A 26080-nucleotide genomic window follows, 5' to 3' on the forward strand; every position below is an offset into this window, starting at 1 on the left:
AAGCTTTCAAGCAGAGGTCTCTGCAGAACAGAAGTGGAGGTTACCCAACTTTCAATTGACAGGCATTCTTAAATCGCAAGGCATGATAGGCTAATTATAATTAGATTGCTATTTTAATACCTAGTAGCACTCTGACGCTTTGACATTTGCACCCACTTGTTTTTACATGTTTGCTATTTCATATGTTTTGTTTTCATTCCTGTTTTATCTTCACTGTTAAAGGCACAATGTGCGATTTTTATGTAATTTTGAAGTGTATTGCATACAAAAAACACCTATACATACCATAAGAGTGTGCAGAAATAATCCTACTGGCATGTCCTAACCAAAGTTTATACGCAGCATAGCTGAGTTTTACTGCAGAATTAGCAGGCTAAACTGATAGCGCCGGACCGGCAGTTTTTCTGGCCAGGAGGTGGCGATATAGAGTAAAATCAACCTCCGTTCAAACCCAGGCAGTAGAAGAAATCGCTGGTCAAAGAGCATTTCCATGGTCTCCATTAGTTGCCTCCATCTGATGAAAGCATTCCCTATATTAACGCGGGCTTGCCCCCTTTTTTTGTCTGATATTCTTTTAGACAAACTTCTTTCGGATTTTCCGCTAGCATCTGCCATCTCGTTAGCCTCTCTGAAGCCACTAGCACCTGCTCTGAGGAGGAGTGAGTGGGGTGGGGGCGGGGTGGGCCGGCAAGGGCGGGGCCAGCGCCAGACCAGCGATTTCTTCTACTGCCTGGGGTTGAACGGAGGTTGATTTTACTCTATATCGCCACCTCATGACATAAAAATCGCACATTGTGCCTTTAAGCACTTTGGTCACCTTTTGGATGTTGTAAAGCGCTGTATAAATACACCAAAACACCATCCCTGTCCACCAAAAAATGTTTTGCTGCAAAAATTCTGCAGAGAACTCTCAGGCAAAGCTGACAGAAAAGTGCAAAAGCTATCTCGCGTCTAAAATAGAAAAGTAAAAAAAGAGCACAGTATAAATTGTCAGACCTCATAAAGAACAAGTGGCTCAGTGCAGGGCATACTTCTGTAAAATGATATGTAAAATAACGGAACTGCAGGCGATCATCGGTGCCTGTACTTCATGCATAATAACTGTCATGACAGACTAGTTTGTAATGACAGTGTACAGTATACATCACTGCTACTACAAACTATTCTTCCGACACGATGCATCAAACTCCTCAAACCACAGAATGAGCAACAGCTTTAATGTACCCAGATTAGAAAGAACATTTGAGCCTCCTACCTGATATTGTGCATGTCCTGCCAAAACAGCTCTGACGGTGTCCCCTGGTTTTAAGTAGTGAGATGTCAACAGCAAATTCTTCACATCTTCTAAGCTGTGATGTAGGATCTTTATCGTAGAGATTTTTCAAGAACATAGATGCTTGACTGGATTGAGATCTGGGGAATTTGGACCAACTCACATTTTAAAATCCTTCTCCTATTCCCGAAAACATTCCAGAGAAATTTATAAATAAAAATATACATAATATATTCAGCCCTTCATCACACCTGACTATTTGTGAAAAAAAAAAAAAAAAACTTTTAACCTGGTCATTGTTAATATCAGCTCAATGACTTGATGAAAAGTCTTATGAGCCAACAATAAATCTCGTCAGTTTCAGGGCAACTTAAATGCAACAGAACCAAGAGCCACCAGGTGAATTTGCCCATGAGCCGAATGCAGTCAATAAGCCGGCCAATACCAATGTTGGGCTGATATATCTCCAGTTATGCTCCAAGGACCTACTGCTTTGATGTTACTCTGACCCAGTTATGCAGCCACAACATTCTGTTTTTTGTCATTATTGCTCAGTTCCTCACGTCTGTCTATTTTTTTCTGCTTTGAAAATCTCCACATGATGCCCCACGTACAGAGGAGACAAAAATAACAGTATCACTCTCCTGAAGCTTCTGTCATTACGCATCTCGCCTTCCGAGTATAAACAAAAAGAGACTGTCACACACAAACTAACTATATAGAGAGGCTCGTGTCCAGTATTTACAATGCTGAACCATCTGTTGCCTCGTGGTATCTACACATCTTTTTCTGCTTGATTATGGAGCTGCTGATGGGACATATTTGACAAGGACATTTTGGGCTGCTGTTTTTCTGATCATTACATGCGTGATTAACTTCCCTGGCATCACAAACTAACCCAAAAAGGTAATAAATATGGAATAATAGAGGTTAGGGATGGTGGGGACATAGGGAGAATGTTATGATCGTCTTGTAGAACTGTGGAAGATAGAAAAATTGGTTGCAATATCAAGTCATTCTAGTTAAAACACGATCAGACACAATCAATTCCCCTCCTGGTGAATCTTTTTTTTCCAGTTGTCCGTTTTCCTCCAATGAGAGGACTGAATGAGGACTGTGTCAATGCCTTCCAAGGCTGCACGGTTTGTGGAGCCCAGCTGGTCACTCACAAGGGAGAGAATTAAAGACTAAAAATGGAAGCAATTTTCTTCCAAGATTAGCCGGTGAGGAAACAAAGAAAGATGAGTTTAATGATGCTTTGTGTCACTAAATTGACTCGTTTTTTTCTCTCTTTTTTTTCTGAATTGTAATCCTGTGTGGAGGTCTTTTAAGTTTTGATTATCTTACTTGTACAGTAATTACTTTGCAAGAAGATCAGGAAAAAAAAAGCAGCAGCAGCAAAAAAAAAAAAAAAAAAAAAAACGGGAACAAATTCCCCATGCTGTGTTGAAACGTTCCAGAGAAAATTAGTGTTATTGTGCTAATAAAGAGATTGGATTCACTCATTGTTTACGAAAGAGAGCCATCTACTGGAGAAGAGCCTAAAATAAAACAGATGTGGATTGCATGCTTGCATAGCTATTTGTGATTCACAATGTACAAGGCTAAATAAATAAATGAATCAGTTTTTACTCAGCAATAGATATAAAAGAGTTATTACTCTACAAAGCCGGACACAGCGGAAAGTGTGCTTTCAGTTAAGGACTCTTAGTCCTTGCCCTGTCTGCAAAGCCATTATGTAACTCAAGCGTCTGAATGACAGACTTTATATTCTCACCACTCTGTTACCAATGCACATTACCCTTGGCCCAGGTGCCAATGTTTGTCATCTAAAGTTGGAATGAAGGACTGGCAATTTGTAATTGATGATGTGACAGCAAACAGTATTATGAAGGAAATGTGTTGTAAAACACAACCTAAAAGTCATACATGAGAGATATGTAATACAGCTAAATATGTCAGTGTACTTTACTCTTAAGTTAGAGAACCCTGTGCATGTCTACAAAACTCTATATACGGGCCCTCATTTGGTCATCCTGCCATAACAAATAAAGTCCAGTCGGTATTGGATGCAGGTAAAGAGTGTAGTAACTAAAGATGTGACAACACAAGGAGTCCTTGTGATTCAGACCGAGTCTCTCCCAATAATAGCCCCCCCTCTTTTCCTGACTCATTTCCACAAATAATTTTGGGATCTCCTGCCAGAGATGTTGGTCACGTGTTTGGAAAATGAAGCATACTTTCAAGGTGGCAATGACCCTCTCTGTGAAAAGGAGGGGAGCCCCTGAAATCCTATTAAGAGGCCAGCCTTATTTTACTGTCATCAGCAGCATGGGAACAATTTCCATCAACTGCCTTTGCACTAATTCTATTGCTGTGGCCAGACTTGCCCAGGCTGTGGACAAGCTCCATTTTCATTTAAACGTGATAGCATAAAGTCTGATGATGCATTCAGGAACAGTGGTTGGTAGGGTATAAATGGTGTTGAGACAGGTTTTTTTCTAATTATTTTCATACATGTAAGGCATTCCTTAATCTTGCTTAAATTTTGTAAAAACACGCAAGTAAACACAAATCTGCCTTCATCAGTATATATCAAAGAGAGAAATATTCTATTTGTTAAATAACAAATAAAGTGTAAGAGATGAGGTTAAGACATATCTACAATAAGAATCATTTATGATAACTATTACGGATGAAAATGACTTTGATATTTTAGTGACAAAGGACCTAATGTGATGAAAGCAGCTATGAGATGGGGTGGCATGAATCAGTGATAGGTGCACATGTACAATAACTTATTCCTACTGTGTTTTGGTTTGAATAGAACTTCGGCTTCTGCAGAGCAAAATTGCCAGCGTTGAATTAAATGAGTGTGGACATTTAAATCTGGAAAAGTGTCTGTATGCGTCCATTTCACACTCAGTTCATTTGCACTGGCAATGCTGCTGTTCTCTTGGAAAAACACTCCAATAAAGTTCACGTAAAAGTGTTTTCTAAGAAACCAAATGTCACGGTGGAGCGATAACAGGGTTTAAAAAGCTGGTCGAAATGTCAGGTTGCTTAAAGCTGGCTGGGTCACATCTTAGCAGTTTTTTCTTTTTCATATCACGTTAGAGTGCGGATCCTACTACAGAGAAGGATCCCCTCAGTGTAAATCCAAATCTGTAGGAGTTTTGAAACATCCAATTCTGAAATATTACTGCGGGCTATATTCAATGTGTGCAATCAGATGTACAAAAATGAAGAGATTGTGTCATCATTTCAATGAAGAAAAGAAAACATGAAATCGTTAATTGTTTAACAGATTTGTAAAACATGAAGCGTAAGGTATGGGCCACACATAACATTTTACAAAAGGTGATGAATATATGGTGTCTGTGAGCTGGTGTAGCAATAAGAAAACAAAAGAAACACAGAAAAGAAAACCATGTCATTCAACCACTCTTCTGCTTGACCGTCGTAAGGTTGCGCCTGAATCAGTAATCTCTACAAAAATGCTTGTTGACGTCACAAACCCTCAGGTAGAGAACTAAGCCTATGAGGATGAACCGTTTCTGCTTCTTCATAGATACAAGCTGCATCTTCACCTGGAGTCCGGAGTCCTGGTAGTGGACCAGGTAATGCTCACCGTCGTAGTCATAAGAAACGGGTGTCTCCTCTCGCTGCAAGGAAATGGGAGAAGTGACGCACTTGAAGGGTTTCCTGAACTCATCCAGCAGAGTCAGACTCATGATGCAGCAGTTCTGAAAGGGTGAAGGAGAGTCAACGTGTGTCAGCAAGCATCTTTACTTTGTTGTGATGGTGCTGTGGTTTTGTCACAGTTATAACAACCTTTTACACTGTGGACTAGATGAATCAACCGCCTGTGCACACAAAAACAAAGTGTACTCCGTTTCCCTTGTAGTAACTGGTATATATAATAGGACAATGCATGGTGAAAATGTCCTCCCCTCACAAATACTTAATACGTACCTGTGTTTTATAGCTAGTTAACTCTGATGTGTTAAAGTAGAAGTGAAACCAAATGCCATGATAAATCTAAATAGATCAGTTTGTGTGAATATATTGAAGAAATTATTCTTCAGCCAAAAGTTTTCAGTGAATTACCCGGGGGGGGGCTTTTTGGGTGAGTTTTTTTGTAGTTTTTGCTTTGATTGTTTCTGCCGCTGATGTATCCACTCTGGTGTCTGCATGTTTGCATCAATCAAATCGCAAGAGTTCAGGCTTTCCACCCGTATGTAGTATGTGCACCTATGTATACGCAGGACTTCTGTGCAGAACTATGAAGCAAACTTATGCAAAAAACAGCTGATGGCCCATGTGTTTTGTTTCTATTCACACATTAAGCACATTTGTCTTAATTTCTTTGTGGGGACATTCCAATTACACAATGACGTCCCACGATTTGGCACAAGAGGTCCCCATAAGTAAGTGTCCTGTTAGGTGCTCATAATGATATAAAGACAAACATACACACACCTACAATACGAACAATTTACTATTCACAGCTACACTATGAATAATTTAGTGTGTGTCAAGGTGTAAAATACCTTTTTTTAAATTGTAGTCAGTTGTGTTAAATAGAACTCTTTCTATTTAACTTCACCCAAGGTCAGTTGATATAACTCTAGAGCTAACGGTTTCAAATACCTTTTGAATGTCTTTTGTTGAGTTGTTAATTCCAAAAACTAGATCAAATGCTTTCCATTCCATGTCTAATAAGCTGTTGTGCAAATGAAAGTGTTAAAGCCATTTGTTAATGGCTTAAGGTGGCAGTGGAAATCAGCCTGACACGCACATATCGAATTTAACACCAAAAACACGAGTTTTACTCTTAAAGTCTGTGTTTCATGCAGTGGAAACTATCCACGCCGATAGATACCAACAGTTTCATAGTGCCAACATGAAGAAGCTGTTTGAGTCTTGCTGCATTGTAAATATGAAATGTATTGTGACCAACTTGAAGAGGCTCTGGGGATGCATTTTCTTCCTCAGCAGAACAATAGCGAGACAGTTATAAGTGCGCGCATTACCTCCACTGCTCCCTGCAGGGCGTCACACCGCCAGGGCAGGGTGATGCTGCCTGCCAGAGGTGTGTGCTGCGACAGGTTTGTCCTGCTAATGGCAGTAAGCTGGATCAGTCCATCAGAGATCTGAGCTGGTCAAAGAAAACGCAGTAAGTCTTCACACTACAACTATTGGTGTCTCATTGTAAAGTCCCCTTTATAAGCTAAATTATGTAAGCATCATTTCTGGGGTTAAAACACTCATTTCTAAACGTCCCAGTGTTCAAGTGGGCCTCACAGTCGTTCGGTTTATAATGCAAGAAATTTGTAACAGTTACAATTTTTCATTGGTCTTCATCCAAACGTAAAAGTTATAATATATGTAAAATCAAACTGTGTGACTTTGCGGGTGTGAGTATAAATAGATTACCTCTGGGGCAGAAGAGCTTGGAAAAGCTTCCAGACATGAGCTCGCATGCCGTGTCGTGCAGAACAATGTGTAACTGGTAACCATGGAGACCGTATTCAGGGTCTATGTCATCAAAAGGGGGTTTGATGTTCGGCTCTTCATAGGGCCTGGAGCAAGAAAAAGGTAATGGGGTAAAATGAGAGAAGATTGAGAAAAATACATTTCATTACAAAGGAGGTTTATTTACTTTTGTGGACTCCAGTCATAATACACTGTAAATGTACTGTGATCTAATAAAATACCAGTAGAGGGGGCTATGTCCACACTATGCTGAAGCGTAGGACTCAACCCAATACACACAGAAGACTACAGAATGGTATGTGGTCCTCAGTTCAAATTTAACTCCAGGATGAAATATTACACGACCTGGATCAGGTCTCATTCTCTATGGTTGTGGGAAAATAAAATAGCGGATGATGATGTGATGAGGTTCCCAAACTTTTTTGCCTCCAAGTTGGTCCTGACAAGCGATTAAAAATAAGATCACTGATACAAAATCCTGGGGTTGGCTCATGATTGACTTCTCTGGTGGAATTCACATGCCACTTAGCTGACATTGCAGTGCGTCACAGATGAGTCACACCAAGAGCATCAAGTGACTCCTTTCATTGATCACATCAAACGGAACATGAGACATTACCAAATGATGGTGATACACTGCATACCATGGAAGAATAAGAATAACTGGAGCCTGTTCCAGTGGAGCCTACCAGACAGAAGATCCCTGAATGCTTCTCTCCACCAGCCTGTGGAAGTGGACGGTGAACATGATGAAAGCAAGGGAGCACTGGTCCTGCAAAAAGAGCTGTCACTAAAACCCCTTGTAATTTTTCTGGCTAAATAAGTTGGTTCGACACGAATAAGTACCTGTCACACTGGTTCAGCTACAATAAGCTAATGAATAATAATGACAAAAAACGGCACGGCTGCCTGTGAAGTAATTACCCTCCAGACACCGATAATTATTCCAGGCTTTAGCAGCTTCAACTGCACCAGTCGGTCCTGGCCGATGACCTGTGTGCTTTTAGTTAGAGGATGCGTGTCCAACTTTGCCATTAGGGACCTTCTGCTGGGTCTGACAGAAAAAGCAAAGAACACAGTTGGTTTCACAGAGAGATGAGGACACAGAGACTAAAGAGAGAGGGGTTGAATGGAGGCAGGCTGCCTTTACTTCTTTAGGCCGGGGCATCTGAGGGCAATCCTCCTGACACCGTGGAGTTGAAGGGTGGAAATCTGCTCGCATTTCGGCAAGTAGCCGCCTCCGCTCCAGCACAGAGTCAGAGAAGTCTCGAAGAACTGGGACCAGCTCAACTCCAAAGTGCTCTCGTGCCCTGACTTATCCGTGATTGTCAGTTCCCAGGTGACATGTAAGTTTCTAGAGGAAGACAATGCATTGCTGAAATAAAGCAATATCATTTATTTTGGGTAAAAATACCCACTGTAATACACACTGTACACAAAAATACACATTGTACATGCTGCAAAAAGCATGTACAGTGTGGTCAGAACTTAGCTGCTCTTTCAAACACAAAAAAGCTGAAATCAGCAGGTCTTCTACTTAATGAAGTGGAAAACAGCTAGCTCTGTGCTCCTGAATAGAAAACATTTCAAATCCATTTCTTTCAATACAACTCTAGTAATTGGGCAGTTTTGGGCAAAGCCGCTTTTTAAAGGAGAATCACTAACTTGATAGCTTTAGCATTTCTGCTATCAGCAGCAGGGAGTGGCATGACTCCTTTCAAGCTGGTTCTTGCTAATGAAAGGAAGTGCAACAAATGAAATGGAACTGCAGCTGTTGTGATAAATTCTCTTGATCCAATTCAGTCGAAAGCTGAGATCCACGGCTGCCCCTGCTGTGATGCAGCCAGAGTCTCGCTGAGACGCCATCCAATATCAGTTAAGTGGAGGAACAAAGCTTAAAACTGGAGCGGCCCAGGAGGTCCCAAACGACCCAAAGGATTTCCCTCCACACCGTCTGTATATGTGATGTCTTGCTACATGATTATTATCAAGGTAAATCGCATGCTCCGGATTGTCTCTAACACACAAATCCCCATGGGGGTTTTTCTCAGCTGTTGGGAGGACGGAAGGCGGGGAAGGTGTGGGTGCATGCATCTGTGTGTGTGTTGGGGATGAGGGGTTGGAGGGCTAAGTAATTTATTTCAACAATTCAGACTGCCTCTGCAAGGAACACAATTATTTCTGCTTCCCCTCTGTAGCACAGCAACTGCTACAGAACTCAAAATTGAGTGCTGCACAGCCTCTAATCAGAGGTTATAAAAACACAGCAGAAACCGCAGTGGAGGTGGCGAAGGAGCTTTTCCCGCTGCGTGCTGGGGTCCCCCTGAGCTCACATCACATTCAGACGCAGACCTCCTTTCTCACCTTTAATAAGAAAGTGTCATTAAGTACGATATGAAAAAAAAACAAAACCATGCTTTGTTTTTTAATATCAAGAAGCTTGTCTCATGTCTCTTCCCTTGAACTTTCTCTACAGCAGGGGAAGATCTGCAAAGTTTCTCTCTTTCCCAAAAGTGCAGCGATGCCTAAAAGAGCTCGACAAGTCAGGGGAGGAAACTAGGAGCCCCAAAAAGACGACAGATGCAGTTTAACGTATGCAGTCTAATCTGTTTAGACTGTTTTTGAACAGAAACGGAGATATGAGATATATAAAACAAATTCACTCATGGAATTCCAGAGAACTAGTGAGAATTCCGTTATTCACCTAATTGGATGCTTAACCCTCCTGTTGTCCTCATTTTCTGTATACACCCCGTGTCCTCCGGGTCAAAATGACCCGCCTTCACTAAACCCCCAATATAAGCAGCTTAATTGAATTTTAAACACCAAATTTCATCTTGCATATTGTCATTCACCACAAAATGTGTTAATACCTGAGTTTTCCCTCTTCACTTTTTTTTCTCCAGTGAACAATTTAAGACGTTGTACAATACAAAAATATGAAAAATAACATAACCCATTCAACTAATTAGCACATGTAGGGCAGTATGCAAGTGCACAGCCTTTGCAGATATATTTCTTACACCTGCAGCACACAGTATGTGTTTTACAGTCCCTCTTTTGAGGGCAGAACTGACTTCCTCTTACTTGCGCCAGGTGGGGAAGTGGCTGTGGTAGCTGGATCCTCAGGTTGATCAGGAGCTCCTGCACTCTGAATAGCTTTCACAACTGCTGCTGAGGCTTCTGTGCGGGGGACATGCTTCCTTTCCTATTGCCTTTCCTAGCTGCTCCAGGAACACCCTCCTCTTGTTCTCCTTACGAGACATCCAGGTCGGGTTGATCTCTCTCCAAATCACAAAGGCATTGTAGGAGGAAACATCAATGATGTTGTGGAAGATGACCAGGGGCCAGCGGGCAGTCATTCTTCTGCAGCTGTATGTTTCAATCACCTTATCTAGGTTGTCCAAACCTCCTTTGTTGCGATTGTAGTCTAGGATGATGATTGGCTTCCTGTCCTCACGATTGCTAATGTCACCGTCTGTGTGCAGTGTGCTCAGAAGAACTACATTCTTGTTTTTCTTTGGGAGGTAGGAAACTAGAGTGGTGGTGGGCATGAAGGTAAACTTTGAGGAGAAGACCTCTCTCTCCTTTGACGCAAGCAGTGCAGGTGGGAGCTCAGGCTTGTTCTTTCGAACTGTAGCAACCATGGTGATCTTCCTCTTCAGGAGCTGCTGTCCGAGGTCATAAGAGGTGAAGAAATTGTCACATGTCACATTGTGACCCCTCAGTCCCTCTGTCACATCAAGCACAACTCGCATCCCCTGGTTCTTCTCTGGGCATCCACTGGTCGGCTTCCCAGTATATACTTGCATTTTTCAAGCATAGCTTGATTTGGCATCGCAAGCCACCCATGACTTGATGCCATATTTTGCTGGCTTGCTGGGCCAAAACCCTCTAGATTTGTCATCTCCAGGATTATTTTTTCTATTGCTGGTGTGATAAACAGGTAGAATGTAGAGACAATGTCATGGGCATGAGACACGGCATACCTTGTGGGTCCTGGGGTCATCTTTATGACGTTTTGTTCTGCATGCCTGCCGTGTTGGTCATATTCTGCTGAAGACCATGTTATTTTGCCATTTTTTGAAAGGAAAGTCTCTCTTTCAGCTTCAGGGTTTTCTTCTTCTGAAGATGATTCATCATGCTCTGGGTTGTATTCCTCCCCATCTTCTTCTTCGGATACATCCTCCACTTCCTGTTCTGAATCAGAGTTGTCTTGCTGGCTCTACAGCCTCTTCAATGTTATAACGCACACTCATGGCTTCAGCACAGACAGAATTCGGGGTCCTGTTATCTGCAACACCTTTATAACCTCTGGAAATAAACAGGTGGTATTCTGCATTCTGAGATTTGCCTTGTTTACTTCTGCTACTGATTGATCTGAGACACAACTAAAACATTGTAACATTCTGTGGTTTGTAAATAACTCTGTGACCTTGATTTCAACTCTATTTGCCTCACAGGTCATTTTGACCCGAAGACCACCTTTGCCAATTTTTTTGTACAGCTTACATGGAAATGTGAATAAAAACAACATTTAACTTTTTTTACTGTTGGGGCCAATCTAGGAAAAATCATAAAATTTCAAGTTGAAAAAATAGCATTTAGTGGTTTTTTTGGGGGGGTTTTAACACAGTGACGGGTCATTTTGACCCGAAGACAACAGGAGGGTTAAAAAAACGTGCCAAAAACTTAACTAGTTAATCTGTAAAGAAACACTTGTCAGGGCTTCTCAAGTGTCACGTACGTGAAATGAAGTGGCTGGAATATCAAACAAAGAGAACATCTCACATACTTCATCTGAACCGGCTTTCAAAAGCTTTTTTTTTTTTTCTCACGATTGGTCTCACTGTACCTGAGGACCTGCTCTGTTTGGTTTGGGAGACCAGTGTGACAGCTGATGCGTCCGAGAAGTCGTTTCCACTTTTTTGTGTCTCGAGCCACTAAGCTCTTGAAGTACAGCCACTTCCAAGAGCCCTCAGCTTGATCCTGCACCTCTAACTTCACCATCAGCTCGTCCACAGGCTTAGGTTTCTGCCTCCTGCTCTTGCCAAACTCAGTTGTATATATCTTCATCCACAGAGCGCTGTATTGATGGAAGGTACAGAAAATTCACAAACTTTGGGTTAGTGGAAACAACTGAAAAGGTTGGTTGACAAATTACTTGATTGTGATGCGTATGATGCTTTGCTAATTTGCTGCAGCCATTCTGAGATTCTAGACAACTTCCTCCCAAATGGACGTGCTCTCGAGGTTTAATAGATATTATTCTTGTAGAAGTTAAAGTGCAAGCTTGGATGCTGTCAGGAAAAGTCGAAATAACCTTTGTTACGACAGAGCCCAATTATATATTATAAATTGCAGGTTTTTCTTGATTAATAAAGGATGGCTTATCAAAACTATAGAGATAAAAACACCATGCTCTGACCACATGACTACGATCCCATCCACCTATTATGTACTTTCTTGAGAAAGTAGACAACTGGATGCAAGAATTCCTTCTTTACACCAGAGAAAGAAGGAATGCTAGCACTCAGTGCTCAGTGCTCAGTGCTTAGTCTCTTGTAGGGCCGTAAAACCTCATACTTTGCTCAAGAAAATTGTTTGATCTAAAAGTACATTTCAACCATCACCACCCAGAAGCCCAGGGCTTTTATTTTTTCTAGGAGATAAACAATAATCTTAACCCAGGGCCTGCTGGATGAGGTCAGAGGTTCGACAAACCGAATGGGCTGAAGTGTTTTCTCTCCACCTAATAAGTGTTAGCACTGTCATGCTGAGCCTCGTCAATATGATCAGGAAGTCAGACTCAGCTTTATTAATCGTTACAACTTCCATGGCTTGTGGATGTTCTTATTTGTGCCTTAGAACATAACCTCTTTCAAACGGTCAGAGAATAACCTTTTATTACATTAAATCTCATTTTCTTTATTATGACCACTCCTGTCTTAGTTGTACACGGAAGAGGAGCCCCGAATCAATCTCAAATCTTACAATCAATCTCTTTGTCTACCTCTCTATCTAGCCATTCATGGGGCCTAAAATATGTTTTAGCCCCTGGTTTCACTGGCTTTTTGGATAAATAAAGAATGGAAATTAGAGCCTTAAATGATTTATATTTGTGCTCCAATTTTTAATTTTGTCACCAGTGCCGAATCTGTGCACACTACAGAAACCTTCAGCAGGATAGAGAATATGAAGGTATGTCACACCGTGTTGCTTGCTGGGATGGGGAGTGCCATCTCATGAGGGATTCTCTCCTTATACCTCCGTCAACTGCCATCTTTGACTGGTTAGTTTTTGTTTTGTTTAGCTATAAACTGGAGAGAGGAGTAAATGAGTACTGGGAGTAGCTGAATCGTGGCACTGAGTGCATGATCTGCCAATTAATAAGCTCGGATTTTTCTGAAATGCTGATATGACCTCCCCTGATTTTTGAATTATAACTTCCAAATACATACAGTCGTGTGTCCATTTTATATGCAGTAATTAATCATCAAACTCATAAGAAATGTATTTGAATTCACTTGGAGTAGACAGGGATGTTCAACATTTGATTATGAAGAGTGGAAATGGACTGAGATAGGATTTTAGAAGCTAATTCGATCATTTGAGCATAGAAACACTATCCTGAAGTTAGAATTCAGGGTCTGCGCATACAAACGAAACCCTCAGAACTAGCAGGAATACAATGTGGAGTCCAGACAAACTGACTTGCAACATCAAACAAAAGCAATCAACAAAAAAAATTAAACTGTTGGCTTAAGCATTGTACACTGTTTCAGTTGATCTAATTTGATTCATTTCCATTTGAGAATTCAAAAATACACTGAACTCCCTGACTTATTGGGGTCTCCACTTTCTGTTGGATTAGATAAACGTTCTCATGTTTCTAATACACTGCTTTTGTTGCACTGACAAGCTCTGGATGATACTCACTTATCGCTTGCAAGCAGATAGAAGAGCTTATTAATGTGGCTGATGGTGAAGAGTGCAGAGGCATCCAGGTATGACAGAATCTTAATCAGAATCTCACGCGGCAGTCTACGAAAAGGATAATTAGACATCAGTACAAGAAAGTGACACCACCTTCAACATGTCCCCTGCGACTCAGTTTGAAGTCATGAGACAAACAAATCAAACTATTCTCAATCTAACTTCGAGATGCTGTCCATATCTGTTCATGGGAAATATTGATCAGGCTTGTCTAACTGCACCTGTCCTGGTTGGTGATGCAAAGCTGTCCAATTAAACCACTTGAGGGATTAATGTATTCGTGTTTTCACAACCTACCCAGTCAATCAATGACATTTCACTGCGTATCAAATACCATACAAAACTACTTCAAGAGTGCCATGCCATATGAATAAATCATGCTTGGCGGTGTTTGAACGAGTAAAAAGACACCTAATTCAGCTTTAAATTCATGTTAATCAACTACTTAACCTGACACTAACACCTGGGGCTGTGGTCATGCACAGGTACTTTTCATACTGTGGAAAGAGCACAGAATGGCTGAGAGTGTTGGTCTCCCAAGCCAGAAGTTTGATGAAATCCACACTTTTGGCCGCTTGACATCAAAGAAAATAAAGTAACATCAACAAGAGAACGCTCTATGCATGTCAGCTAGAGCTAAAATGATGCGTTAATCAATCATGTAGTGAAGCCACATCAACAATTGTTACCGGGAGCAACCTTGATAATTCACTAATTCAACCCAGTCAAGATTTCAAACAATTAGCACCAACTTAGAGGTGTGGATATTTAGAAAGAAAATCAGAAAGATCAAAGTGAATTAGATCATTAGTGATGCATTCTGGAGCACTAAAAGTGCCATGCGGGGTGAGTTAGATGTCTGATTGTTTTGGACATATTCCCGCAGAAAAGATGTGGTCAAAATAAATGTGAGTGCGGAGGTTTTGAGTAGTATCACCCCCAAGCAGATGAAATGACAAAGTTAGCCGAAAATAAGCTGTCGTGTAAAAAAGCAAATCAACGGCTCGCTGTGTTTGACCTGCTGTGAATTGCTGCCTACATTCGGTGTGTACAAGCTGAGCTTATCGTTTTACTGCTATAAATCTGTAGTTAGAAGGCTATACAGCCTTGACTGCCACAGTTTCTGTACACAGACTAGTTGAAGTGCTGAATGCCAAAAAAAAGGGGGGGTACTTGTTCTGACAGATTACCTTTCAATGAAGTTGTGAGTGGACGCTGGAGATGATTTGTCAGCTCTTTTGGACGTCCGAACTGCCCGCAATCGAGAAACAACTGCTTTTGTAGCCGCCATTTGTTTACCTGCTCTTGACATCTTTGTGAATGGTACAAGGCGATTTATAGGGAACCTGCATGGAGGTCGTCCAACGTTCAAAGTCACGTTTGTTTGACAATGTTTTTGTTCATGAGCCGCTGGGACACTTGACACTGCAGCAAAACTATGGAAAGTTAATAGCTCGGATAAATATATAGCGTCTCTGCCTCTTGTTTAAAGTTGTTCGATCGTTTAACTATCCGCGTCCAGTCGCTATGGTGACGTCCGCTGAGCCTAAGTTTCCCAACACGTCGAGAAACAACATCTTCCGGTTTGAAGCAACCGGGAGAGAAATATATTTTATTTTTGTAACTACGTTTTGTCCTATTGCGATGTAATATTTTCCTGTGTATATGTTATGTTCAATAAGCAATAAAATAAAAATAGGTAGAAGGTAGTCAAATTGTATTTTTGAAAGTATGCAGTACAATATTTCACAATAATAATTGGATGAATCCATATTCCAGTCATTCCTGAATTACTTTCTGCTAAATTTGCTATTTTTGACAGGCAAACCACTAGACGAAATGAAATCTTGTATTCATCGGTAATTAACATTTCATTTAACAATAAATCATTATGGCCAATGTTGGTCTTATAGTTTTCATGCCTTTAAAAACTCAAGACCACCACTGAATAACTCTGGCTTTATGTTCTAGATTTTATAAACTTTTTCTTTGAGGTCCACAAAAAAAATTAAAAAGTTGCAAATATTTAGTGGAAGTAATGTATAAATAAACCTACTTTATGGTTTAAACTGAAGTCTCCTTCACTATAGTGACTAGTTATAGTTATTGTTGATTAGATTCATATTTGCATATTTCTGTAGCTTGTGCAGCAATTTGGTCAACGAAGGTTGTTTTTTAAATGTGCGATAGTTTAAAAACTTTTCCTTGACATGACTTGACCACACTTGAACTACGATACTGAACTGGCATTTAGGATCAAAGATGAAATGTGTCACACAACACAAAATTATAAATGATTAATCATTTTGAAACTGTTTGTCACGCCCATGGACTCTTGTTTTTAGTTTCATGTTTTAGGTCACGTTTTTGAGTTTGAGTCCATGTTTAGTTTTCAGTTCATGTCTTGGTTTTGAGTTTTTAGTTTTGCCATTGTAGTTTCCCTGCACTCTGTTAATTAAGTTCACTCACTTCACCTGTGTCTTTTCCCTCAGCTGCACTCAATCTCCAATCACTCTCACTCCCTATTTAGTTTCCTGTCTCCCCTCTCAGTTTGCCAGATCTTTGTTGCCATTCCTACCTGACATGCCTCCCATGCGTCCCGTTATTCTCGTTGTTCCCATGTTCCACGTAGTTTTCGTAAAGCTAAGTATTTATTTATTCTTGCCATGCCAAGTCCTTTTTGTTTTTCTCAGTAACATTTTTTGAATCTGGCTTAGCCGCACCTTCTGTTTGTCTTATTGTTTTGTGAAATAAATCCAGTTTTCCTTAAGTCCGCATCCGTGTTCTTCCCTACACCACAACCTGACAGAAAGATCCGGCCAGAAAATGGACGCGGCGGACTCCAATCAATTTTGGGACCTCTACGAAGAATTATTTAAAAGTATTGACCGGGGCTCCGCATCTGAGACTTTGGGTGGCTAGTAAGCTACTGGCGTTCCTGTCGGTGAGGCGGGGGCTCCGGGGGTGGCATGATAACCTGGAGGGCGCTTGGGATCATGCCAGGACTGTGCAGCGCGCTGCCTCACTGGCCGTTTTTGGCTTGGAGCCAGAACAGGTAGCTGCACCATTCACATCCTCGCTCACCTCTCCAGTCTTTGATTCCAGAGACCCTGCAGCCACAGCCGTCCCAGAGCCGGCCCCAGCCACAGAGGCCTTAGGGCCTGACCAAGGGGCCTCAGGGCCTGACCACGAGCCTGACCAAGAGGCCTCAGGGCCTGACCAAGGGGCCTCGGGGCCTCGGGGCCTGACCAAGGGGCCTCAGGGCCTGACCAAGGGGCCTCAGGGCCTGACCACGAGCCTGACCAAGGGGCCTCAGGGCCTGACCACGAGCCTGAACAAGAGGCCGCAGGGCCTGACCAAGGGGCCTCAGGGCCTGACCACGAGCCTGCCCAAGAGGCCGCAGGGCCTGCCCAAGAGGCCGCGGGGCCTGACCACGGGGCCTCAGGGCTTGACCAAGGGGCCTCAGGGCCTGACCACGAGCCTGACCAAGGGGCCGCGGGGCCTGACCACGAGGCTGCCCAAGAGGCCGCAGGGCCTGACCAAGGGGCCTCAGGGCCTGACCACGAGCCTGCCCAAGGGGCCGCAGGGCCTGACCAAGGGGCCTCAGGGCCTGACCACGAGCCTGACCAAGGGGCCTCAGGGCCTGACCACGAGCCTGACCAAGGGGCCTCAGGGCCTGACCACGAGCCTGAACAAGAGGCCGCAGGGCCTGACCAAGGGGCCTCAGGGCCTGACCACGAGCCTGCCCAAGAGGCCGCAGGGCCTGCCCAAGAGGCCGCGGGGCCTGACCACGGGGCCTCAGGGCTTGACCAAGGGGCCTCAGGGCCTGACCACGAGCCTGACCAAGGGGCCGCGGGGCCTGACCACGAGGCTGCCCAAGAGGCCGCAGGGCCTGACCAAGGGGCCTCAGGGCCTGACCACGAGCCTGCCCAAGGGGCCGCAGGGCCTGACCAAGGGGCCTCAGGGCCTGACCACGAGCCTGACCAAGGGGCCTCAGGGCCTGACCACGAGCCTGAACAAGAGGCCGCAGGGCCTGACCAAGGAGCCGCAGGGCCTGCCCAAGAGGCCGCGGGGCCTGACCAAGGGGCCTCAGGGCCTGACCACGAGCCTGCCCAAGAGGCCGCAGGGCCTGATCAAGGGGCCTCAGGGCCTGACCAAGGGGCCTCAGGGCCTGACCACGAGCCTGACCAAGGGGCCTCAGGGCCTGACCACGAGCCTGAACAAGAGGCCGCAGGGCCTGACCAAGGGGCCTCAGGGCCTGACCACGAGCCTGCCCAAGAGGCCGCAGGGCCTGCCCAAGAGGCCTCAGGGCCTGACCAAGGGGCCTCAGGGCCTGACCAAGGGGCCTCAGGGGCCTGACCAAGGGGCCGCGGGGCCTGACCACGAGCCTGCCCAAGAGGCCGCAGGGCCTGACCAAGGGGCCTCAGGGCCTGACCACGAGCCTGCCCAAGGGGCCTGACCATGACCCCGACCAAGGACCCACAGGGCCTGACCACGAGCCTGACCAAGAGGCCATAGGGCCTGACCATGACCCCGACCAAGGACCCACAGGGCCTGACAAAGAGGCTACACGGGCCGACAAAGCCTCAGAGCCCATGGGGCCCCAGCCCATGGACTCACCTGTTCGAGCCCCTCCCTCCCACCCCCAGACGTTGGGGATGTCTGGGATCCATCCCTTGAAGGGGGGGCTCCCCCCCGCCGGATGTCCGGCCGACCGTGGGACGGTCCCCGGCTCCTCCTCCCGCCGTCTGGGTGCCAACCGGACCACCTCTGCTGCCATGTCGTCGGGGGTCCGGGCGTCCGCCGGACCACCGTCTCCTGCCGCTGCGCCGACGGAGGTCTGGGCGTCCATCGGACCACCATATCCTGCCGCCGCGCCAACGGAAGTCTGGGTGCCAACCAGACCACCGCCTGCTGCCACGCCGTCTGCGGTCCGGGCGTCCGCCAGACCACCGCCTGTTCCTGCCACGCCGTCTGCGGTCTGGGCGTCTGCCAGACCACCGTCTCCTGCCGCCACGCCGACGGAAGTCTGGGCGTCTGCCAGACCACAGCCTCCTGCTGACCAAGTCGGTACCACATGCCTGTTTCTGGTCCCCCGCCTGACCGGCTTCGAGCCCCTCCCTCCCACCCTCGGACTTTTATGGGATGTCTGGGATCCACCCCTTGAGGGGGGGGGGCTCTGTCACGCCCATGGACTCTTGTTTTTAGTTTCATGTTTTAGGTCACGTTTTTTGAGTTTGAGTCCATGTTTAGTTTTCAGTTCATGTCTTGGTTTTGAGTTTTTAGTTTTGCCATTGTAGTTTCCCTGCACTCTGTTAATTAAGTTCACTCACTTCACCTGTGTCTTTTCCCTCAGCTGCACTCAATCTCCAATCACTCTCACTCCCTATTTAGTTTCCTGTCTCCCCTCTCAGTTTGCCGGATCTTTGTTGCCATTCCTACCTGACCTGCTTCCCGTTGTTCCCATGTTCCACGTCGTTTTCGTAAAGCTAAGTATTTATTTATTCTTGCCATGCCAAGTCCTTTTTGTTTTTCTCAGTAACATTTTTTTGAATCCGGCTTAGCCGCGCCTTCTGTTTGCCTTATTGTTTTGTGAAATAAATCCAGTTTTCCTTTTAAGTCCGCATCCGTGTCCTTCCCTACATCACATCCTGACACTGTTTGAAAACTCTTTCATTTCAACAAGGGCTGGTTCAAACTGTTGAAATATGTGGATTTACAGTGTGCAGATTAACTCCAGTAGAAAACAGTACCTGTTTGAAAAACATGAAAACAGAATGAAATTCTTTTTAAGTAATGTAAATCATATATGGTGACATATAGCATGTGTCATTGTTTGTCTCTTGGTGGCCCTGTGACCTGTCCAGGGTGTACCTTGCCTCTCACCCAAAGATGGCTGGGATGGGCTTCACCCCCCCTGTGACCCTACAGTTGGATTAAGCGGGTATAGAAAATTGATGGATGAATATCATATATCTATTTGAACGCAATACAAATATAATCTACCTAGGTTTTTTTGCTTTTTTAAGGTTAATATCAGCCGCATGTTTTAAAAAGTGTGGTCAGGGGTAACAAAGACTGGAAAATATGTGTAAACTTTAAGTAAAGAAAAAAATACCTGGTGCATCATACATGCTGCTTCTTTTCAATGACACAAAGCTTTTAGTTTTGCAAATCCTTGCATTCCGTTTTTATCTTTTACAAAGCATCCAAGCTTTTTCAGGATGCTGTATAAACCGGTATTCAATCTCTTTCACGTCAGTTCTTACCTTAACCCTGACTTTAAGTCTCAAAATTTGGTGGCCTAGCTTGAGGGACAATGCTTTGTCCTAACATTGAACTGAATAACAGAATAGAGTTGACATAATAGGATTACTACAACTATTCACACAAAGTAATACCTGTTACTGTGAGCTTTGGCAGCAAAGGACAGCCTGCTATATTGTCTCTCTGGGTTACCAATATAACTTCTCATCAGGGTGTTAGTCCAAAAGTAGCAGGGGACAAGCTGAAAAAAATTTGATGCCATGTGTCTCCTAACACATGCTTAGATAGAGGTCACTTCTTACTGATGCAGGACAAGTGAGACATTACACAATCTCCCTCCTCTTCTCTCCTGCTTTCACTGTCTCTATGCATCATAAGAGACCTCACAAATTGAAGCAGTTTGATCGTCTGACCTCATTTCAGACGGTGTCATTTATCGCTGCACATGGACAGATGGACTAGCAGACAGATGGATAGGCGGATAATTATTTTAAAGTAGGTCTTTTAATATGGTGGTATACGCACATAAAATGGAACAACTCTGAGCGTACTCATTAAATGCATAATATTTGTAGATGAGACATGAAACAGGTATGCTGGTGCATAGAGACACTTTCGTGCAACAGTGAAGCCAATTGAAGTCATTAGTGGGCTTATGCTAATGGAAACACATATGCAGAAAAACACTAAGTAGCGCAGACTGAAGATAAGTCCTCTGCTTTGCTAAGGCAGATGGCTCGCTTTTAGACCCAACACATAACCGACCTCCCTGTTCCTAGAAGCCAGTAGGCTCTGCTAGCTGTCAGGGAAAATAACCATAAAACTGTTGTCAGTCTTGCCGATCAGCTTGCCTGTTGGAAGTGAAGTCCGTTACAGGGCAACAGCAGCCCCTGGTATGGTAATGCTATGTAGGCCACATCCCTTTTCCTCACATGTCCCCTGTACTTGACATTTGATGTTTTCTGTAGCTGTGTGTCCTTCTAAAGGCCTGGAGACAAGTGTGGCTCTTGGATACCTGATGTCACCCTTCTGCATGATTTGTCAGTAAGCTTCGACAGTGGAATGTTTGTCAAATGGAATGGAGAAAGAGGGTAAAGATTAACTGATTAAGTCTAAAATTATGAATTTCTTTTTAAGTGGAGGACTCTGAAACCACAGAGCATCTGGCAGACATTTCATGCGTCACATATTCAGATTTTTGTCAAGGCTTTTATTGCTAATACAGAGTGACATTCTACATCTTTAGTTTATCTGCTACCTGGAAATAAAACATGTGTAACTTATATTTGCTTATATCCAATTAACTGAAGTCCAAATGAGTTAAAGAAATAGTCTTTTACTCCAACTATTTTCATAAGTGGGTGAAGCTGAAGACAATCTATACAGTACCTCACTGAGTAAATGTGAGAATCGTGCATAATATAGCCAGTCCGCATATCTCTAAGTAGAAAAATGACAGCTCATTAAAGGTCTAAAGTGAATGTTCGCCACTCTCGAAGCCCACTCTTGCACCATTCAGGGCTGTGGAACACTGATAGGGAGCCTCTCCCCAGCTCTTCAAAGGATGATGACATGTCAGGACTTGAAAGAAAAAGGTTAAAGGTGCAGCAGAGAGAAGCGGGTCATTCTCTGTGAAGTGAGCATTTTTGAAGTGTTTCCTGCTTTCAACTTGTTTATCAAACCTTTGTTGATTTCCAGTGTGATTGTGAAAGCATCTTCTAATTTGACAGTAGTTAAATCTATTAATAAATTGTACCAGCAAGGTACTATACAGGCTGTTTATTCAAATTATTTGAATACATTATTTTATTCTAATCTCAGTGGCAGGAATCTATTCAGCACAAATAAAACCGACCACGGGATGGCGCACAAGTATCTTTATTGGACTCATAAAACTGCTAGTTTAACGTCTCAAATTGGTAACCTATAAATGCATGCTGAATGTAACGTGCAACAACAGGGTTATCCACTGCAGCCCCCTTCATTTCACATTAATCAGGGCGAGACACGCGAGTAGGCTATCACAGCATATTAATGACACACAGAGACAGAAAGTGATCCTCGGCATCCTCAGGGGCCCCTGAGTTCACAGGACTGAGCTGATTAATATGTAAGCAAACCTATTAGTCCACGCACGTGCTCTTAATTGCAGGGCACTTCTCTGGAATCTAGTCGCAGTGGTTACACACAAAGAATGGGCGTGAGCTGTCCCTCGAAAGGGAACCCAGAGACTCGTGCGTTTTCTGTACGCATGATCTGAGCGCTCAGTTCAGTCTGGAAGAGACACGGAACACACCAGCGGGATGGAGAGCACAGGTAAGTCGAGCTTTGCTTCTTGTTTTCCTTTTCCAAAAACGTCTGAAAAGTGCATGTTTTTTTTTTTTACATATTTATTAACAAGACAGAGGGGAGGAACCGGGAACAACACATTGCTATTTTAAATTGCGTAAGAAGTGCTTCGTAGTCACACAAATATGATCAAAGACGATGATGAAAGGCGATCATTTTCCACCGATATTTGTTTTCAGGTTACTGACAGCAGCAGCTGTTCATTTTACGCATGATGGTCATTTTACGCACACAGAATAAATCAAGTTAAGTGATTCAAATGTCCGAAATTTCCCTCATACTGTCGTCTCACGTAACACTTCCAACTTTCCCTCTCATATCATCAGGATTTACAACAGAAGCTGTTTGAATACTTTCCCAAAACCAAGTAAGACGCACAGGAGGGAGGGGAGTTTCAGCCGGAGAGAGTCGAGGTGCGTCTGTGTCAGATAGTGCTTGGGAGAGTGAGGGAGCATCACAGTCACAGAAAGAGAGAAGGGAACAGAGAAGAGGGACTAAGTCTGGACCAGGTGATCGACTAACCTCCAAGGGGCTGCCGGGTTGTATCATTGTATACGGGATCCGTGATCCAACCATGGTGCCAACGCGCTGCCTGGGACCCTGTGCCACCCTGGCATTGTCTTTCTTCTTGGGATGCGGCGTAGTTCTCTGCCTGGGCCAGAACGATACGGAGCCCATAGTGCTGGAGGGGAAGTGTCTCGTGGTGTGCGACTCGAACCCTTCTTCGGACGGAGGGGTGACCTCCTCACTTGGCATATCAGTGCGCTCTGCTGGGGCAAAGGTGGCTTTTTCCGCCGTGCGTGGGACCAATCATGAACCGTCAGAGATGAGCAACACGTCCATGACCATCTATTTTGACCAGGTAAGTTGTCTGTTCAGTTTAATATAAACTGATTCACCCGACAGTCTTTGTAAACCGGCAGTGGACATATTTTTAAGCTCAATGTACTTGATTCTATTGGTGAATATAACTTGCTTGGCATGGTTCATTGATTTTCTATTACTAGTGACAATGTGTGATCTGAGCCCTGATCATCCCTAACCCGCAGAACACCGTGTTGTTCTTCCTCTGTAAATGATTCTGCGCGTAATTGGCGTGATTTGGAGATACGCTGCCAAAAAATGACTGATCATTCATGCAGAATCGTTTATCCCATTTAAATTGTGTTGCTCGGATTAGATATTCCAACAAGTCTTGACGGCTGAGGTCTTTGGACAACGGCCTGTTATATGCATGATATTGGGAACCCTCCCAAACTGTTACTGAAGCGCAGCCTAAAACACTTGGAAAACCAATGCCAGGCTCTCTGATGCGCTTCTTTGCAATCACCATACAGAACATCCACAAAAAAAAAAAAAAATGCATGACTGCAAAACAGCTGTTATTTTGATTGAAGCATACAGATGTAAAAACAACCACTGTTTCATTGTGCGCCCTTTATTTGGTCACAGGTTCTAGTGAACATCGGTAGCCATTTCGATCTCAAAGCAAGTGTTTTCCAGGCTCCAAGAAGGGGAATATATAGTTTCAGCTTTCATGTGGTGAAGGTCTACAACAGACAAACCATACAGGTGAGCAATTATGAACCAGTTGATCTGCGTTCCTCATTAATTTGATGATATTTTGGTGCACTGAGATTCAACTTCGAGCTTGTTTCTGCTCCTCCCTGCAGGTTAACCTGATGCAGAATGATTATCCGGTTATATCAGCATTCGCCGGTGACCAGGATGTTACAAGAGAGGCGGCCAGCAACGGAGTACTGCTGATGGTTGAACGGGAGGACCGGGTCTATTTGAAGCTGGAACGGGGCACCCTTATGGGCGGATGGAAATATTCCACCTTCTCAGGCTTTTTAGTCTTTCCTCTATAATCTAATTTGCGATGATTCACGTCGCAAGGGACCCTGATTAGGCCGAGGAACAAAAAAAGAAAAAAACAAAACAAAAAGAAAAAGAAAAAAAAAGAAGAAAACATGCCATTTATTTTTGACTTAAGAACTGTAAGCCAAGGAAGCCGACGAATTTCTGTACACTTGTCCACTATCTAGTCAAACATGAACGTTTCCTTGGAGTTTCATAAATTAAGATCCATCAGTCAACTTTAACGCAATCTGGATGACCAAACAGTGACTGGCCAGTGACTGGCATGTGCTTGTCGGGTATGTGGATTTTTTTTTCCTCGCTTGGAAAACAAACTTTAATGACAGAGAAACGAGTGTCACACGGACAAGGGAGAGGAAGAGGAGTTGAGGAACTAATGTCCCGGACAGGCAAACTGTTTTATGCTCTATTTCATGTTTGTATAGCCTTAAAGAATATATGGTTTTTCCGTCCAAGTGAAGTAAATGGAATTATGGACAACCAGAGAAGAAGTGCTTTCACGCCCAAAGGCAATTTTTTTGCACGAATGGAAGTTTCCTCTTTATGTTTTGTTGTGCTGTCAATGGTGTTGCGTTTGGATGCTGAACATATTGAAAATAAGCCAAATGTAGGCCGCCGACGAGTTTATTAAAAGAGAAAAAAAGGCGATATATTTCAGCCACCAGAGATGACTTAGAGCCCTTTTATTTGAAAAAAAATCTATATTTAATTTCTAAAGTATACATATTCACATTACTGTGTGTTTTACATTTCGGAATCTGCGTAGCTTTGACTGATTTAATGTTCAGTGACGTTGCTCACTAAATGTACATTGTGAAAACAATAGAAGAATCCCTATATGTCCCGCTTAATAAAAGATATTGTATTGTATAGGCTAAGCGAATTAATCAATTGTTATTTATGTGACTGTACAAAGAAAGGAGATAGGTTGAAGACAAATTTTTGAACATGAAGTCTGAGGCCTCAAGAGGAGACAGGCACGCTAGAGCGGCTCACTGTTGTCGCTGTCCAGGGTGCTGATATAGACTGGGCTATATAAACAGTCCAAACTGAACAGACAAAATCTTGATGGGAAAAGTAACTTTGATGCAATTACATTATCCTCGCGATGATTTTTATAGCCGAGTGAAAACTTTGATTTTACTGCTTCATTAGTTTGTACACTGGTGACTGCAAAGCGTTCCTATCAGCAACTTGCAGTTCTGCGAGGCTGTGCATCATAGCGCGTTAATGCACAATCTAACGGGAAGCATCATTGTCTTTACGCAGACCCAAACCGCACATAAAACATACCTACGATTGATGTGAAGGGCTCCTGAAACCTTGCAAAAGGCATAGCGGGCTAAAAAAGTTTTAAGTATGAGCTGACAATTGCAATGTTTTTTTTTTTTTTCTTCTTTTCTTTTCAAATCACATAAATGGATTTCATCTTGCTTGAAAACCCACGTTTTTGGGATATTTCCACCCACCCACCCACGTTTAGAAATACAAACACACACCACTTATCCCTCCCTCTTTTCCTCTCCCACACATACCCCTTTCATACCCCCCCCTCCCCGTCTTTAATGATGTTCAAGGCCACACCTGAGTGATGCAGGTGATCCAGACAGATCAAAGCAAAGGGCTGACTAAGCAAGAATTTTCCTTTATATACATATACATATATATATATACATATACATATATATATATATATATACATATATATATATACATATACATATATATATATATATATATATATATATATATATATATATATATATATATATATATACATATGTGTGTATTTGTGTGTGTGTACACAGAGAGAGA

General features: G+C 43.4%; 2 protein-coding genes across 2 annotated transcripts; one reads left to right on the plus strand and one right to left on the minus strand.

Annotated features, from left to right (window-relative positions):
- Positions 1-4752: 4752 nt before the first annotated feature.
- On the minus strand, positions 4753-18620 carry fbxo15 (F-box protein 15). The gene is made up of 10 exons (XM_075453094.1): positions 18529-18620; positions 14959-15114; positions 13712-13816; positions 11628-11858; positions 7923-8126; positions 7697-7826; positions 7462-7544; positions 6713-6858; positions 6310-6434; positions 4753-5019 (listed from the first exon to the last, which is right to left on the minus strand). Exons 1-10 carry the CDS (start codon positions 18618-18620, stop codon positions 4753-4755), a joined length of 1539 nt encoding a protein of 512 aa, XP_075309209.1.
- A 3429-nt stretch (positions 18621-22049) lies between these two features.
- Positions 22050-25898, plus strand: cbln2b (cerebellin 2b precursor). Its single transcript, XM_075452279.1, has 4 exons — positions 22050-22351; positions 22711-23246; positions 23837-23956; positions 24058-25898. Exons 2-4 carry the CDS (start codon positions 22959-22961, stop codon positions 24253-24255), a joined length of 606 nt encoding a protein of 201 aa, XP_075308394.1. The 5' UTR covers positions 22050-22351; positions 22711-22958; the 3' UTR covers positions 24256-25898.
- Positions 25899-26080: the final 182 nt, after the last annotated feature.

This window comes from Odontesthes bonariensis, chromosome 20 (assembly GCF_027942865.1).
Source record: "Odontesthes bonariensis isolate fOdoBon6 chromosome 20, fOdoBon6.hap1, whole genome shotgun sequence".
NCBI lineage: Eukaryota > Metazoa > Chordata > Actinopteri > Atheriniformes > Atherinopsidae > Odontesthes > Odontesthes bonariensis.

Bases quoted from the DNA above. Each gene is read 5' to 3' on its own strand.
- fbxo15 (XM_075453094.1), bottom strand. From the start codon at position 18,620: ATGGACGCCCAGACCTCCGTCGGCGCAGCGGCAGGAGACGGTGGTCCG. The intron at 7,827-7,922 runs GTAAAGGCAGCC...TTTTTCTGTCAG, and splicing joins AGATGCCCCGGCCTAAAGAA to ACCCAGCAGAAGGTCCCTAA. The intron at 5,020-6,309 runs GTAATGCGCGCA...TCACCCTTTCAG, and splicing joins CCCTGCAGGGAGCAGTGGAG to AACTGCTGCATCATGAGTCT.
- cbln2b (XM_075452279.1), top strand. From the start codon at position 22,959: ATGGTGCCAACGCGCTGCCTGGGACCCTGTGCCACCCTGGCATTGTCT. The intron at 23,247-23,836 runs GTAAGTTGTCTG...ATTTGGTCACAG, and splicing joins TGACCATCTATTTTGACCAG to GTTCTAGTGAACATCGGTAG. The intron at 23,957-24,057 runs GTGAGCAATTAT...TCCTCCCTGCAG, and splicing joins ACAACAGACAAACCATACAG to GTTAACCTGATGCAGAATGA.